Source organism: Mandrillus leucophaeus, unplaced genomic scaffold, assembly GCF_000951045.1.
Source record: "Mandrillus leucophaeus isolate KB7577 unplaced genomic scaffold, Mleu.le_1.0 Scaffold48, whole genome shotgun sequence".
Classification (NCBI taxonomy): domain Eukaryota; kingdom Metazoa; phylum Chordata; class Mammalia; order Primates; family Cercopithecidae; genus Mandrillus; species Mandrillus leucophaeus.
The window spans coordinates 1,321,707-1,340,241 of record NW_012105142.1 but is presented as its reverse complement, the minus strand read 5'-3'; the positions used below and the strand labels follow the sequence as shown (position 1 = coordinate 1,340,241).

The 18,535-nt window shown below is 38.5% G+C and overlaps 1 protein-coding gene across 4 annotated transcripts in view; it reads left to right on the top strand.

Annotated features, from left to right (window-relative positions):
* The window catches only part of ZNF507 (zinc finger protein 507), a 41,102-nt gene extending 23,819 nt beyond the window's left edge, over positions 1–17,283 (top strand). For 2 of the 4 annotated variants that reach the window (XM_011995254.1, XM_011995253.1), the window contains 2 exons: positions 12,052–12,186; positions 12,302–17,283. In XM_011995254.1, the coding sequence (XP_011850644.1) occupies positions 12,052–12,186; positions 12,302–12,668 (502 nt within the window). In that variant the 3' untranslated portion in view covers positions 12,669–17,283. Of the gene's footprint in view, positions 1–10,212; positions 10,225–12,051; positions 12,187–12,301 lie in introns of all 4 variants that reach the window. The other 2 variants (XM_011995251.1, XM_011995252.1) reach the window with 2 other exon arrangements.
* Positions 17,284–18,535: the final 1,252 nt, after the last annotated feature.

The following is an 18,535-nucleotide window of genomic DNA, read 5'->3' as shown; positions in this document are numbered from 1 at the left end:
TCATGAGAGGTGGTGTCATGATCAGTGTGCTCTTTTGTCAGTGTGGTTTCGTTTTGGTTTAAGACTTTTTTTGCCCAATGGATGGGGCGGGATAGGAAGGAGCAGTTTACCCTGTGTGGAAATATGGTTGGTGCTGGTCTGTTGGTGAGGTAGAAATGATTTGTTAGATATAACCTCTGTTTCAAAACATATTTTCTTTTTTTTTAATGTTTTTGTTTTGTTTTTAAATAAATCTTATTGTATATATTGGAAACAATATGATGTATAGAATATAGATAGTAAAATGGTTACTATAGTGAAGCAAATTAGCGTATCTATCATCTTACATACTTTTTTGTGGCAAGAGCAGCTAAAATCTACTTATTTAACAAAAATTCCTAATACAGTACATTTTGATTATAGTCCTTATGCTGTGTATTAGATCTCTAGACAAGTTCATCCTATATACATGCTGCTTTGTATGCCAGAATCTTCTCTCCCTCCCCACCCCCAGCCCCTTGTAACCACTCCTTCCTTCTCTGTGTGTGTGTGTATTGGACTTTTAAGTAACATTGAGCAATACTTGTCTTTCTGTGTCTGGCTTATTAGCATGAGGCCTCCAGGCCCATCCATGTTGTGGCAAAAGGCAGGATCTCCCTTTTTAAGGTGGAATGATTGTGTGTGTGTGTGTGTGTGTGTGTGTCGCGCGCATGCCACGTTTTCTTTATCCATTTGTCCGTCAGTGGACACTTACGTCGTTTCCATACCTTGGTTTTTGTGAGGAATGCTGCACTGAGCATGGAAATGCAGATACCTGGTAAGGTGGCGATTTCATCTCCTACACAGAAGAGGGATTTCTGGGTCATGTGGTAGTTCTATTTTTAATTTCTTTAGGAACCTCCATACTAGTTTTCATGGCTGTACCAATCTACATTATCACCAACAGTGTAGTAGGATTTCCTTTTCCCTACACCCTTGCCAACATTTGTTCTCTCTTTTGTCTTTGATAATAGTCATCCTAACAGGTTATCATTTCATAGTGATTTTAATTTGTGTTTCTCTGATGATTCGTGATGTTGAGTACATTTTCATATCACTGTTGCAGTTTTTATGTCTTTGGAGAAATATCTTTTCAGGTCCTTTGCTCATTTTTTAATCAAGTTGTAAGTGTTCATTATAGATTTTGGATATTAACCCCTTATCAGATATGTGGTTTGCAAATTTTTTTTGCAGTCCTTAGGTTGCTCTTTCCTTTTGTTGATTGTTTTCTTTGCTGTACAGAAGTTTTTTGGTTTGATGTTGTCCCTTTTATTTGTACTTTTGTAGCCTGAGCTTTTGGTGTCATATCCAAAAAATCATTGCCACTGCAGCGAGATTTTTCCCTGTACTCTCTTCTAGGAGTTTGACAGTTTCTGATATTCCATTCAGCTATTTTATCCATTTTGAGTTGATTTTTGTGGATGATGTAAGATATGGATCCACTTTAATTCTTTTGCATGTGGATATCCAGTATTCCCAGCACCATTTATTGAAGAGACTATTCTTCTTCATTATGTCCTCTTGGTGCCCTTGTCAAATATTCATTGACTGTGTATGTTTAGATTGATTTCTGGGCCATTTATTCTGTTCCATGGATCTGCATTTCTGTTTTTATGTCCTTACCATACTGTCAAAACATATTTTCTGTCATTTCTCCTTTTTCTGGGTACTACATTTATAGATCAGAGCCTTAAAAATGGCTGTGCCCGGCCAGGTGCAGTGGCTCATGCCTGTAATCCCAGCACTTTGAGAGGCCGAGGCAGGTGAATCACCTGAGGCCAATAGTTCGAGACCAGCCTGACCAACATGGAGAAATCCTGTCTCTACTGAAAATACAAAATTAGTCAGGTGTAGTGGCACGTGCCTGTAATCCCAGCTACTCAGGAGGCTGAGGCAGGAGAATCACCTGAATCTGGGAGGGGGAGCTTACGGTGAGCCAAGATTGATTGCGCCATTGCACTCCAGCCTGGGCAACAAGAGTGAAACTCCGTGTCAAAAAAACAAACAAACAAACAAAAAAACGCTGTGCCCCACAGCCCAGGAACGTTCTTATCTCTGGAAAGGAAGGGGAGGCAATTGAGGTGAGGCACACAGGGAGTCTCAAAGGTATATTGGTAATGTTCTGTGTCTCAACTAGGAGTGTTCATTGTTTATCATTATTATTATTATTATTATTATTATTTTTGTTTTTGTCTTGAGATGGAGTCTCGCTCTGTCGCCCAGGCTGGAGTGCAGTGACGTGATCTTGGCTCACTGCAAGCTCTGCCTCCCAGGTTCATGCCATTCTCCTGCCTCAGCCTCCCAAGTAGCTGGGATTACAGGTGTCCACTACCGTGTCTGGCTAATTTTTTATATTTTTAGTAGAGACGGGGTTTCACCGTGTTAGCCAGGATGGTCTCAATCTCCTGACCTTGTAATCCGCCCGCCTCGGCCTCCCGAAGTGCTGGATTACAGGCATGAGGCACCGCGCCCGGCCCATTCTTTATTATTCTGAAGGAGTCTTGGGGGGAAATGAACTCTGCCCTAAAGAATAATCTGCAATGCATTTATATTGATGTACAAGATAATTTGTTATAGCATTGCTTATAATGTCAGAAATATCAAAAACCTCTAGCTCTATGCTACTTAGTAGAGTGGTTAAATTAGGATATTTTCGTAGGATGGAACGTTATACCCCATTGAAAATGCATAATTTTTAACTTGAGAAAATACTCATGGAACATTGTCAAAAGTAGGATTAAAAATCGATAGTATGATTCTACTTTTGCTTCAGATCTACATATGTACATTTAAAAAGACCAGAAAGCTATGCAAGTAATTTTTTAGAATTTGTCTTTATACTTGCCTATATTCCATTTTTATGCAAGGAATATAGATTATATAATCAGAAAAGGGTTTAAATAAAGAGATAGCATTTGCTGACCAGTTGAGTGGACAGGAATTGGCTTAGTAATTTAAAACAACAATCCATAAGCAAAGGGCTCTGATAGCATGGCAAATCAGATAACCCACAATGCTCCAAATGAAGAAAAGGCGTTTTTTTCAGCTGTCAGTTCTGCAGGCCGAAAAGTTTGAGGGCCTGGCCCTGGCTTCTAGTGAAGGTTTTTGTGCTACAACACAACATGGCGGAGAAAGTCACAAAAGGGGGGACACATGCGAAGAACCAAAGAACTGAGGGGTGTTTTGGCTTCATAACACCCCACTCTCAAGAGAACTAATTCATTCCGAGAGCCAGTCCGTTCTTGGAAGAGCAGGAACTCACCTACCACTGAGAGAACACCACCAACATCCCATTTATAAGGGATCCACCCCCAAACACAGAAACCTCCCACGAGGCCCTTCCTCCCAGTACAGCCATATTGGGGATCAAATTTCAACGTTAGTTTTGGTGTTGACAGACAGACCATATCTAAACTGTGGTGCTGTGTCTTAGTCCATTCAGGCTGCTATAACAAAATGCCTTAGACTGGGTAATTTATGAACAACAGAAATGTGTTGCTTACAGTTCTGGAGGCTGGGAAGTCCAAGCTGAAGGTGTCAGAAGCTTTGATGTCTGATGAGGGCCTGCTCCCTACTTCATAAATAACACCTTTTTGCAGCATCCTGACACTGGAAGGGGCAATAAAGCTCCCCTGAGCCTCTTTTATAAGGGCACTAATCCCATTCACAAGGCCTCTGCCCTCATGACCTAGTCACCTTCCAAAGGCCCCACCTCTTAATACTATCCCTTTGGGGATTAAGTTTCCACATAGGAATTTCAGCGGGGGGCACGAACACATACATTCAGATCATACCACTCACATTCACAAGGCCTCTGCCCTCATGATCTAGTTACCTTCCAAAGGCCCCACCTTAATACTATCCCTTTGGAGGTTAAAGTTTCCACACAGGAATTTCAGGCAGGCGGGGGCGGGGGTGGGAGGCGGGGGACACGTAAATTCAGATCATACGACACTTAGAAACTTTGAGAAATAAAATGTTTTGTCTCTTTGTAAGAGACTTATCGAGTGGTTTGAATAGTGCTTGCCTTCTCATTGTGTCCTTTACAGTCTAGAATGAGCATCTTTCCTGTGCTTTGGCAAGTGGTCAGTTGTCCTTTCTAAGAAATTGTCTCCAAGAGTTCATTTAATGCAGACTTTTTTGCTGCCATAACTTCCTTCAAGAACTACATACTTCGTTGTTAAATTCACTTTCAGTAAGATCCTCTGGCTGCATATCCCAAGTTTTCTTCAGTGTCAGCAGTGTCAGCATTCCTGTGGCCAATTATTTATTTGTTGTAGAATTCATTTACATTTATGTCTAATTTTGCTTCCAGCATTATCACTTTGTGGGTTTTTGCTGCACTTCAATTTTGTTGGCCAGTTCCTCTCTTGTGACTATCCATTTTCATAACATGTCCTGCAGGTTTAACGTTGGGAGATAAGGATGCAGCATAACTACATGCTTTGTTGTTGGGGAGTGAACTGCATAGCACAGTGACCAGTCACCAGCTTTGAAAGGCTTGCTTGGTCACTGGGCATGATACATCTCTGTTTACATAGTAGACAGAAGAGCTGCCAGTGAAGTTCGTTCTCTGCAGTTACTCACAGTTCATATTCCCATAGTAGTTAATAACTGAAATTTGAACCATGCTGTTGGGGGACTGATAATGTTTAACTAAGCCATAGTAACTGAAATTCATGCAGCTCGGAACCGTGCAACGCAAGGACCACACACACACACAAACACACACACACACACACACACACACACTCACTCATTGTTAGGCTTGTTCTTGTATATTTTATTTTTTCCATTGCTATTATAAATTGTTTTTTCCTTCTTCTAGCATTTTGCTAGCATTTTAATATTGTTTCTGTATAAGAAAGTTGTTGATCTGTATAGAATGTTAGATTTGTGGCTTTACTTAGTAGTTTTTAATTTTCTATTGGATTGTTAAGGTATATCATTACATTATCTGCAAATCATTTTCTCATACTTTCCTTTCTGTTTATAGCTTTTCTTTCTTTCTTTTTTTTTTTTATTTTTTATTTTTTCTTGAGACAGAGTCTTGTCTGTCACCCAGGCTTGAGTGCGTTGGTGCAGTGGTATAATCTCGGCTCACTGCAACCTCCATCTCCTGGGTTCAAGAGATTCTCATGCCTCAGTCTCCCAAGTAGCTGGGATTCCAGGCACCCGCGACCATGCGTGGCTCATTTTTGTATTTTTGGTAGAGATGGGGTTTTACCATGTTGGCCAGGCTGGTCTCAAACTCACGACCTCAGGTGATCCGCCCACCTCATCCTCCCACAGTGCTAGGATTACAGGTGTGAGCCACCACACTCGGCCTATACCTCTTCTTTCTTTCCCTCGTCTGATTGTCCTAGCTGGTACCTCCACAACACTGCGTAACAGTAGGGATAGTAAATGTCCTTGTTCTGTTCTTGAATTTAATAGAAATGCTTCTGGTGGTTCCTAATTAAGCTTGACACTAGTTTTGTAGTTGAGAAAGTTATATTTTGATGATACTGAAGAATTATCCATCTACCTTATTTTGTAGAGAAGTTTTATTAAGAATGTGTATTGGGTTAGGTGTTGTTGGTTTAAGTGCCTCCTGAGTATGGCAGTAGGAAATACACAGCTATACCCATGGAGTATATTTGTAAAAAAAAAAAAAAAAGAAAGAAAAAGAAAGAAAATTAAATATGACCTTGAATCTAATGAAATGAAATCTGTAGATCATTGGTTCCCAACTAAGGGTGCTTTTGCCCCCTCAGAGGTCATTTGCCAGTGTCTGGAGACATTACTGTGTTTGCCACAATTGACAGAGAAGCGCTAATGGCATTTAGTGAGTAGAGGCCAGCGATGCTGCTGGACAACCTGCAGTGCCCCAGACAGCTGTCACAGTGAAGAATTACCTAGCCCCAAATGTCAGGAATGCAGAAGCTGAGAAACTTTTTTCTAGATCTCACTTCCAGTTCACAAGAAACATGAAGGACACAGGGACATGATAAACGACATCACCAGAAAGTCCTCAGTGTAGTCCATGTGGTGAGAGATTCTGCAAGACAGATGGCCTGATATCTTCAACAGATACATGCATGAGGGGTGACGGGAAAGAAAGAAGAGATATTATAGATTAAAAGAGACTTAAGAGACTTACCAACCAAATATGAAATGTAGATCTCATTTGGATCCTAATTTGAATAAGACATGTCTGCAAAAATCAAGCAACTTTAAGTTAGGAGACTACATGAAACAAGATTAGCAAAATGCCAACAATCAGTTATTGAAACTGGATGGTACGGATTCATCACATTTTTATTTATAATTTTGCCTTTGTTTAACGATTTCCATAATCAGAAATTTAAAAATGAATATTGATTTTTTTAGATTTAGTCTCAGCAACACCAGCGAAAATATGCCTTTTCTCTTCCAGTCCTTTCAAATGGTGACTCATAATAATGAAGCTCCTAATACTGAACTGTCTGTATTCCTAGAATAAGTCTCCCCTAGAAGAATGAGCACATGCTGGTGCACAAATTAAAGTTTATAGACTGTGTTCCTAGAAGCTTTAAGTGCCTAAAATTTTTATGCAAAGATGATTGTCAATTGTCAGAATTATATATTCTGCATAAAATAGAGAATTAAATGGAATTCCACCAATTCCATCCAATGTGAAATGCTAGGCAGCTTATTGTAGTCAATAAATACTTTATTGTAGAAAGTTTAAATTGTAACAGTAGCCTTCCATAATTCAAATTTTATAAAAATGTATGTATTTTTAAATACTGGAAAATAAACATCAAAATAATAATAATGGTTATATCTAGTGAAAAGGCTATGATTGATTTTTATTTTCTTTTTTTTTTCCTATATATTTCTAATTTTCTAGAGTGAATTTCTGAAATCAGGAAAAAAGTTATTTACAAAATTAAAGCAGTTCACCTATCACCCAAATCTTGGTTTCTGATACCTTTTTCCAATAGAAAGAATTAGAGAAATTATCAGTCTAGTCTAGGACTGGTGGGGAATATGCAAGGTGATCTTGGAGCGTCTCATAGGACCAGCAAGTAAGGAAGTGCTTAAGAAACAAAACTCGGGGTGTGGCAGAAGGACATGGGAGCCAACCACAGAGGCCCAGGGGGCAAGGCTGGAGGAGTTGGAGCAACAAAATAAATAGTGCAATACAGAATTATACCCCAAAGTATAAAATACCCATGTGTCCATACTGATGTACATAAATGGTTGAATAAATAGGTGGGTGAGAATAGACACATCCTGTGCAGAAGAATTCCACATAATTGACGTAGATACCCCTCCCTCGAGGAGGCGGGTGATCATCCCAGCTCTTAAGTGTGGGCTGCACACAGTGACCACCTTCCCAGTGGTACGCTATGGAAACAGGGTTGAGAAAGAGGAGCTTGTCCTTGGAAAAACCCGAGCTGAGCTAGGGGAGGAATGTCAGGGGCAAGTTCTCCTGAGAGTGGGATGTCGGGAGGACGGCCCTTTTCCTCTGTGGCCTTTCTCCCAAGAACTCATCAGCTTAGTCTAACCGTGAAAAAAATAGCAGACAGCCCCAACTTGAGGGACATTTACAAAATACCTGACCCATGTTCCTCAGATCTGTCAAGGGCGTTAAAAACAAGGCAAGTTGGCCAGACTTGGTGGCTCAACGCCTGTAATCCCAGCACTTTGGGAGGCCGAGGCAGGCGGATCATCTGAGGTCAGGAGTTAGAAACCAGCCTGGCTAACATGATGAAACCCTGTCTCTACTAAAAACGCAAAAATTAGCCAGGCGTGGTGGTGCACGCCTGTAATCCCAGCTACTCCGGGGGCTGAGGCAGGAGAATCGCTTGAACCTGGGAGGTGGAGGTTGCAGTTTGCCGAGACCACACCACCGCACTGCAGCCTGGACGCCAGAGTGAAAATGCGTCTCAAAAGAGACAAGGCAAGTTGGAGAAACAATTGCAGTCTAGAAGATCCTAAGGAGACGTGAGGACTAAAAGCCATGTTGTGTCCTGGATGGGGTCGTGGAACAGAAACAGGATGTTAAGTACAAACCAGGGAAATCCGAATAAAGTGTGGACTTCAGTTAATAATGATGTAAGGAACATTGGCTCCTGATTTGTGACAGATGTACCCCTGGAATGTAACATGTTAACAGTAAGGGAAATAACTTTTCTATGTATCTGTATCTATATCTGTAACTATTCTAAAATGAGAAGCTTTTTTTTCTTTCTTTTTTTTTAAGGAAAACAGTAAACAGTTCTCTCTTATTTTTAAAAGGTTGGAATAACATTAGAGATGTTCTATAGGATACATTTGCGATTTCTGGTGTTTACTTTCTGACCCAGTTTTCGCAAAAGTATGAAATTCTTGTTGCATAAGTCTGACTTGTCATTGGGGGATCATTCCGGATAAAGAATTTTCAGGTGAGGCCTCAGGACCACAGTCTGAATGTAAGTTAGGAGGCAGGTGTCTGAAGAGCCAGCATTTCGTGTCTGTTTCCCCTTAGCATAACATAAAAATTAACGTATGAGAGCCCGACATGTAAAGGCACCTTGGTAGAGGCACTAGGTGGAAGGGAGTGGGCATCTCTTGGCTGGCATCGAGCTGGGTGCCCAGCCACCATGGCGCAGGGCAGTTCCCCTTCTCAAGCAACTGATCCAGAGACATTTGAGCAGGGGACTGTAACCACACTATAGTACACACCACCACCGTGTGACAGTCACAGATACAGACACTGAGTTTAATGGTTTGGGGGTGGAAAAGTTGCCAGCTGCCCACCCTCTGATAAAGATGTTAGTGAAAATATTATAGATTTATTGAGGTTTGTCAAAAAATAGCTGCATCTCAGATATCAATGGGCAAAGTAAAATGAATTAAGATTAGTTTTTTTTTTTTTTTTTTTTTTAGATAACCAAGAATAAAATGTAGTGATTTTATTTTATTATACCAGCTGTAATAAAGTTTTAAGGAGAATGCAGGCTGTAAAAGCCTAAAAGAGGAACAATTTTTTAAATATTTAAATAATGAAACGTCAAACATTTTACCACATTTTGAAGAAATAAAACATTGTAGATATAGCTAAAGCTTCAATTTCTTAATTCTTCAACCCTTCCTCCTGAGAGGTACCCCATTGTCTTGATAGTGATGTGTATCATTTCAGGTATTCGTGAATAACTTTTCTATGTACATAACATATATGTATGTGTATATACATATATATGGATGTATTAAGCAATACATTCTGTTGGTTTTGGTGTTTCAACTATTTAAGTTAAAAGCCTAACAGGTCTTTTTATTTTTCTTTTCACTGATCATTATTGACATTGGTTCCTGGTGCTAAGTGTAGATCTCATGGGGGTTTTTTGGTTGTTTTTTTTTTTTCAACCCCACTTTATAACATTCCACTATATGAAAATAAACCAATTTGTTTTCATATCCTTGCGGAAGAACAGGGGCTGTGGGTTGTATCCTTTTTTGCTGTTCATGGCTAGGATGATTCTTGTGTTTCCTTGTGAACACCAGAATTGTGGGGCTACAGGTGTGTGCCACTTCAGCCTTAATAGATATTGCCAAATTGTTCTTCAGAGTGCCATACATAAAATTTGTACATTTCCATTTTTCCACATCTGTGAAAAATCTTACCAGATTTATCAGATTCCACATCTTATCAGACTTACTTATCTTTGCCAATCTGAGGGGTGTGATACATTTCCCTGATTGTTAGTGATGAGATTGAACATCTTTTCATATAGTTGTTTATTAGAAGTTCTATCAAGAATTGCCTATTTGGGCCGGATATGGTAGCTCATGCCTGTAATCCTAGCACTTAAGGAGTATAAGGCGGGAGGATCACTTGAGCCCAGGAGGCCAAGACTGCAGTGAGCCATGATCGTACCACTGCACTCAAGCCTGGGCAACAGAGCAAGACCCTGTCTCAAAAAAAAAAAAAAAAAAAAAAAAGAACTGCCTGTGTATTGCCTGTAAGTGGGCTGGTATTTCTTGAGATCAGAGGCCTTTGGCCTTGGACCTGATCCTCAGGGTGTGTAAAAAAAGCATACTGCTGCATGCTATCACAAAGTTAAATTGGAGGTGGGTCAGAATAAGAGTTTAGTCTTTGCCCGTATTTAATTGTTTTATTTACTCCTATGCCGTTTGATTTTCTTTGTGCCTCGTTATTGCTGACTGTGTCTCTTATTGGTGTAGGAAAGAGTTCAGGTAAGTTACCTGATTTGTTAGGTTTGTAATTAAGTATTTAACAAAAATGTCTTTGGAAAAGTGCATTTGCAGTTTCCTAAAAACATGGCAGTTTTACAGTACGACCCAGCAGTTATGCTCCTAGGTATTTGCCCAAATGATGACAGCTTTTATCCTTATAAAAACTTGTGCTTTCCTTATAAAAACCTGCGCTTGCTGGGAAGCTAACGCAGGAGGATTGCTTGAGCCCAGGAGTTTGAGACTGCAGTGAGCTCTGGTCGTGCCACTGGACTCCAACCTGGGCAACAGAGTAAGACCCAGTCTCAAAAGCAAAACAAAACAACTTTGCACATGAATGTTCATATCAGCAATTATTCGTATTTGCAAAAAACTGGAAGCAACCAAGATATTGTTCAGCAGGTGAGTGAACAAACTATGGTACATCCACACAATGTAATATTACTCAGCAATAAGAATGATCAACCCCTGACAGACATGGAAAAACCGTACATGCATATTGCTATGATTCCAATTATGTGATGTTCTGGGAAAGGCAAAACTATGGAGTCAATAAAAAAATCAGTGGTTGCCAGGGATTCAGGGGCAGGAAGGAAGGATGCAAAGGTGGAGTACAGGGCATTTTTAGGGCAGTGAAACTATTCATATGGCACTGGAATGGTGGATTCATGGCATTATACCTTTGTCAAAACAGAATTGACTGGGCATGGTGGCTCACACCTGTAATCTCAGCATTTTGGGAGGTGAGTGGATCACTTGAGTCCAGGAGTTCGAGACCAGCCTGGACGACATAGTGAAACCCCATCTCTATCAAAAATATAAAAATTAGTCAGGCATGGAAGTGCACGCCTGTAATCCCAGCTGCTCAGGAGTCTGAGGCACGAGAATCACTTGAATCCAGGAGGCAGAGGTTGTAGTGAGCCAAGATTGCAACAGAGCAAGACTGCACTCCAGCCTGGGCAACAGAGCAAGACTCTGTCTCAAAAAACAAAAAACAACCCACAGAATTGTACAACACAAATAGCAGACCCTAATGTAAACTATGGACTTTTGTTAATAAAAAATGTATCAATATAGATTCATCATTTATAACCAATATAGCACACTGATATTAATAATGGGAGGAATTTGGAGCAGGGGAGGAGGAGGCATGTGAGGACTCAGTTCTATCTGACCAGTTTTTTTTGTAAACCTAAAGACATCTAAAAAATAAAGTATATTAATTTTTCTAAAAATCCTTCATTGTTAAATTCAGATTTTACCAAGTGTACCCAACTATGTGGAACAATTGTTTTTTAATAGAAACTTTTTAAGATTATTTGTTTTATTTATGAAATCTAAATTGTTGAAGCTTTTTCAAGATGACTGCTTCCATTTTTTGTGGGTCTGTAAAGAGTGCAGAGTTCATGTTGAAAATCATTTCATTCCTTTTTGCTTTCTCAAGTAGTAGAGTGGTATAAAGTATTAATTGTGTAAGTTTTTCTTTGTGTGTGTGATTAATTTAGAGCAAATATTTTGCATATTACTACATCAAAAATCTTTCCAAATATTGTAATAGCTAAAGTAATCTGGAATGTTTGTCTTGATTGTTACTGATTCTTTATCATATAAAACACCTTCTTTCATTGACTCCAGGACATCTATTCTAGGACCTCTCTGAAATCAGTGTACCTCTTAGAATGATTCTAAGTAACATCTTAGATTCAGTGAAATACGATATGTCTAATAAGGGTCCGGAAGAAGGGCTATAATGATTGTTACAGAATCATGATAATTTTTCACTGGTGTTATGGGACCATTCTTATTTTCCTTTGCCTGCCTGTCTTCCAGATGCTCTCTGTGTGGGTATGTGTGTAGCCATCCTCCTTCTTTGAAGTCTCATATGTGGAAACATGCAAGTGACCAAAATTACAACTACGAACAAGTAAACAAGGCTATTAACGACGCAATTTCACAAAGTGGCAGGTATTTCATCCTACCCCCTCCCTTTATTGCTATATGTAAATTAAAGCCAGGATTAAATCTACTAGTTCTACATTATAGCCTCCTCACGGTGTGGTGTGTTTGTTTTGTTTTTAAGAGTTCTGGGGAAATCCCCTGGAAAGACTCCATTAAAGAGCAGTGAAGAGAGTTCTGATCCCATCACTGGAAGTTCGGAAAATGCAGTGTCATCTGCAGAACTGATTTCCCAGACTCCCACTGAAGTTCTGGGTCCCAGCGAGAATGAAAAACTGAGCCCTACAAGTAATACCTCATATAGTTTAGAAAAAATCTCCAGTCTGGCCCCTCCTGGTATGGAGTACTGCGTTTTACTCTTCTGCTGTTGTATTTGTGGTTTTGAATCAACCAGCAAAGAAAACCTCTTGGATCATATGAAAGAGCACGAGGGTGAAATTGTAAACATCATCCTGAATAAGGACCACAACACAGCTCTAAACACAAATTAGGTGGAATAATGACTCAAACACGAAAGCAGTAGAAGAGGATTCCTTCACCGCAGTTTCACATTTGCGCTGTCAAACAACTTCCTAGCCACAGAAGAAATCATTGATGTGATTTTCGAGAAAATGACAGATGTGACTTTGGAACCAAACTTATAATAAAAGGAATTCCAAATGGACAACCAGTAATGATATTTAAATATTTTGAGTGAGGGGGAGTGGGTCGAAGAGGAAGCAGAGGTGTAATCCTGTATTAACCCTCTGTCACCCCTTCTTAGTGTTGAGTGTATTTATTAAAGCTTATTAGAGTGTAGAAATGCAAGCAAAAGAGTTAAGAAAGGGCTTTTCAGGAACCATTCTAAAAGTCATAAAAAGGTCACAGTCTTAAGCAGAGCTTAGTTTTCTTCTCACTTCTCAAATGCAGACTGTGAGGCCTCCAGTGAGAAATGGGAGGCAGTTCTGGGAGGGGTGTTTTCAGTGTCACCAACAGAGTCAACAAGGAAACATAATTAGAGGGCTTTGAAATGATCTACTGAAATCCCTAAATTGATAGAAATTCATCATACTCAATCTAGGACATGTTTTAAGGAGTAACCTTAAAAAAGAAAAGACCTCTCAATTCAAAACTAGATTGTAAATAGGCATTCAAGAAGTGTTGTCTTAAATTTACAAAGAATTTCTTGTGAGCCGAGGACGAAACAGGTGAATTCCCACCAGACTCAAACCAGATCTCAGTTCATAGTAATGCTAAATTGTCTTGCGTGTCCTCAGAGGTTCTTTTCAGTGTCTGTTAGAATTTGGCATACTTTCTCCATAGTGCATAGACCTTCTAATACTCTCTGCTAAATGAGACCACACTTGTTATCTGAAAGTGTAAAAGAAACAATGTATGAAAATTTACATTTGATCATCCTGCACTGGAAATAGTTGGAACTATTTCCAAAAATCCCTTAGGGGATGAGGGGTGAAATTTAGAAGCTGCTGAAAATGAGTACTGCTGTGTTGAGCTTTTCCTTCTTGGGATATATTAATTTAGTTATATTTAGCAGAAGAGGAATATAACCAAATGTGACTAAAATTAATAGCAAAAATTCAGGTTGTTTGTAAAAATTTTAATAACAAATAGCATTTGGCAAGTCTATAGGATTCCTCCTATCTGGGAAATTCTATTTTGTTAAGAGTGCGACAGGACATATGGAAAACCAATGCAAAGTGCTTAAGCATTAAAACTCACCATCAAATAGATGTAGTCTTATTAATTACACATTTTGTGATTTAATTATTTCAAGGAGTGAAGAAAACAGGGTGTTTTTGTTTTTGTAGTTCTGATTACTCATTTAGGCATTGTTTTGTTAAAGTACATTCTGCCTACAAGTGAAAAGGTCGGTGCGCTCTTCCGTGCACCATCCTCATGGTGCTATTTCCGAATATCTGAATATTGATTTCTAACACCTGAGATGAGGCTGTGACCGATCAACTTGGAACACTGTGAAGGTTTTCGAATGGGATACGCTGTAGGCACATTTTAGGAAGAATTCTGTTCCCAAAGTCCAGGTATGATTGGATTAATATTTATAAAATTATTACTAGGAATTATTTAAGTGGGGCCAGGCATCTTGCAACATTTTCTGATTTGTTGGTTTTTTTTTTTTTTTCTTTCTAATCTCATTTTGGTGATATTTAAGCAAACATAAATGATTGTAACTTTGCAACCTTTTTATTTAGGTAGCTTTAATTTATTTATGAAAGTTAATCCATTTCTGATACATGGTTTTTAAAAATATGAAATGGATTTATATATACTGTATTCCTCAAATCCACTGAATGTGGACTTATATGCATTTTCTCCTTTTTTCAGAATGGAAACATTTTAATTTCAAATTCAAATAAAACATTTAAAATGGCTTCATTATTATTACCCATACTGTTGCCACTCATATTGTAAGTCAGTTTTTTCATTGCTGGTACAATGACTCAGTATTTCTTTATAAAAATATGTTGTTCTGAAAATCAACAACCTTAGAAGAATTTTGTTTTATAATATTTCCTTGGCTTTAGTTTTATGTCATTTTTAGAAAATAATAATAAGCATCCCCAAAATTTCAAAGATGTGAACTTTTAAGTTACCTTTCTTTATTTCTTTAAACTAATTCCATTGATTGTTACTTAAATTTTCCACTTGGAATCATGGATTTAAAATTTCCCCACCTCATGGGGAAAAAACTAACCCAGAAGTTCAAAGCCTCTAAAGTTTCGTTTGATTCTGGCCTTAGAATTGTCCTTAAAAGCTTTCTCCTGGCCCATAGGAGGAAGCATATATCAAGGAGGTTCTTTACCTTCCCATTATCATTTTGTGGCAAGCCTTAAGTTAACAATGTGTCTACCAAGAACAATTGAGTTTTCTAAAAGTGATAATGAAGATTATGCAATTATAATTGTAGCAGAGATAGCTATTAAAATAATCAGTAGCCTGGGCACAGCAGCTCACACCTGTAATCCCAATACTTTAGAAGGCCAAGGCTGGAGGACTGCTTGAGTCCAGAAGTTTAAGAGCAGCCTGGGCAACAAGGGGAGACGCCGTCTCTATAAGAAATTAAAAATTAGCCAAGCATAGTTAGTTGGCATGTGCCTGTACCCCAGCTACTCAGGAGGCTAAGGTGGGAGGATCACTTGAGCCTGGGAGATAGAGGCTTCCAGTGAGCCCTGATGGCACCATTGCACTCCAACTGGGGTAACAGATGAGGTCCTGTTACCCACCACCGCCCCCGCCCCCCGCGAAAAAAAAAATTCAGTAGCAATTCCTTCATAGGAATAACATTTTATTTATTGGTATTAGACTTATTAGAGCTCACAGTATCTGCTTTCTCCTCTGAACACTTAAAAAATTCTAAGATGTGATAGTGAAAATAACTTTGAAAAGAAACTGCATATGGCAAAGGTGGGGAGGGGGGAAGATGATGCATTCTGATCATTATAAAGAATACTTTTCAGGGCTCTATCATTTTCTCCCTTTCTCTAATCATCCAGAATACGGCAGGTGACCCAGTGTTCAACAGTATCATGCTAATATTCCATTTGATCGGTAGTCCAAGTTCTTTGGCCAGATAGTGCAATGTTGTGACACCAACCGAAGCCTTTGTTCTGGATCTTTCTTCTATTGAAGGTGGCTGCTGGTGGCTTCATAATTATTTTCTGTTTTTTTCTCACAAAGTAAATGGTGGGCATCCATGTTTACATTGCACCTTCCTGTGCTGTAATTGGCTTGACAAAGACAAGCAGGCTTCTCTGTTGAGACTTATTGTGTTTTTAGTTTTCATAGACACTTATTTAATCTTTTTAAATTGTACAGCAAGGTGCTCTAAGTAATATTCGATAAAATATATTTAATAGAAATTTGCGTTTGATATTCATGAACATGAATACATGTATTTTTTTAAGAAATAAGTATTGTGTAACACTATGGCATTGCTTCTATAGCCAAAGTATAAAAATTTCTGGAATACTGACATGTAAAGACTACAGTTAATTCTGACACTGTATCTTATTAAAATAGGATGATTTGCATTTTGTAAAATTATCCTGCACATCGAGCTGCATGCCTTAAAGCTGAAACTCTAGGACTGTGTTCATGGGAGAACAGTTCATCTGTTCAGAACAGTGAGGCAAGGTCTGTAGTGCTTCTTTAACTACCTTTGGAAATACTGTACAATGTTAGAATAATTTATTTTGCTTTACAGGAGTTTGTCATGTATTGACTTTAATATTGTATTTTGGTAATAAATTTTTTGTTAAAAAAACTTGCCTCCAAGTTTTATTAACCACGGGTTGTGTCCATTCTTTTCCTGGAAATGATGACTTTATTGCTTAGAAAGTTGTATTTAAATAATTAAAAGCTTCCCAAGGGTTAAACGAAGGTTTATGATGACTCTTGATAACTTGTTAATCTGTTGCTAACTAGCATTAGACTGTTACACGATAAATTGAATACGCATTTACTTTTTAAAATCATTTTAAAAATTCAGTCTAATTTTGAAGCTTTTTTCCTTGCTACCCAGTTCAGTTTCTCTTCCAAATGTGACACGCTTATATACTTTCAATTCTGATACAGTCATAAAGTGCTAATGACTAGTTCTGCTATTGACAATTAGCATTCCTTAGCGAAGGCCAAAAACTACAGTGATATGTTCACACCTTGATCATTTTGTAATGTATACGGATAGCTGTTGACATCATATTTGTTGCATTGACAAATGAAGCTAATATCATCTGACTGTATTGTGGGTCTGGTTATCCATTTGTGCCCTAGAATCCTGAGCCACCTCAGTTGAAAGTGACCAAGACCAAATATTTCATCCTATGCTTCCCAGGGACAACGTAATCATATCCCCTGTCTTTGAAGAACCCAATCTGAAACTGTGTCACTAACCTCCAAATTAGAGAATCCTAGCATGGAAGCTTTAGAACATATGGTCCAGTGTGGCAGCCACTATAATATGATCTAAGTGTAAAATACATAGCAGTTGCAAAGACTTAGTACAAAAAGAAAGGAAATGTATTAACAGTATTTTATATTGATTACATGTTGAAATGATATTTTGGTTTAAATAAAATATTAAAATTAGTTTTACCCTTTTTTTAATGTAGCTACTAGACAATTTTAAATTACATGTGTGGCTTACATTATATTTCTTTTGGACAGTGCTGGTACAGAAGAGAGATTAGCAAACTAGGGCCCTCTCTTCAAAGCCAGCATGCCTCCTGTTTTGGCAAATAAAGTTTTATTGGCACACAGCCATGCTTGTGTCTGTACATATCATATACGGCTATTTTCAAGGTACAACAGCATCATTGAGTAGTTGTGACAGAGACTATATGGCCCACAAAGCCTAATTCACCACCTATTTGATAGAAAAAGCCTTCTGACTAGACCTCTGAACTAGAACAATGGTATAATTTGTGCTCTAGAGCTACCAGAAAGAAAATGGCTTTTTACAAAGAAAGCTTTTTATAGTAGTGCTTTATAACTAAATTAGTTTGTTTCTTCCTTTGTAATTTTTATAGTCTACCTATCTCAGGTCTTAACTGTATTTGATGACTTGAACCTGTTTCATCTGTGATATTTAAAGCCAGTTTGTTTGAAATAACAATGCATAATTAAATAATAAATTAAATCAAAATGCAGCTATAAAAAGTCTCACTTGCCTCCTGACAACTTCATGGTGTTGATGTCAGCCCCCACGGCTTCACCCTGCCAGTGGTGTAGGACTGCAGCACACCGCCTGCACATGTAACCATGGTGCAATGTAACCCCAGTGACTAATCCACTTGGCTGGGGTGACAAGTGAATTGAATAATCCAGGATATAAAGAAAAGAGTCTTAAATGCACCTCTTTATAATGAATAGCATGTGTGACTCCAAAGCCAGCTTCAAAGGTAGGGAGGAGGTGGCAGTTGGCTTTGGTCTAGAGCTGTTGATTAAACTGGCAGAGCTAAGAAAAAGTCCGTACTCTTCTACATAGATTTCTTCCAAGTCAATCAGTGAATATGTAAAATGAGAACATTTTTGGCCCTGTAAATTCATAGAGAAGTTACTAATTGGTGCCATACGATAGACTGACTTAGGTAGTGTGTTTTGATGTGTATCTTAGAATCCAAATCAGCAGAGCATAAGATGCCGAAACCATTTCCAGAGACCTATGTGTACAGCACAGTCCAGTTTGCATGCTGTGCTAGGGGACTACAGACCTCATTTTTCTAGTGGTACATTAATAAGTATACTGTATCTAGTTTTATTTGAACTAAGTGTTTATGAGAATATGACAGCTTTGGTTTCTTTAATCTCCTGGGGGTTTTTTTTTTCCCCCAATAATGGG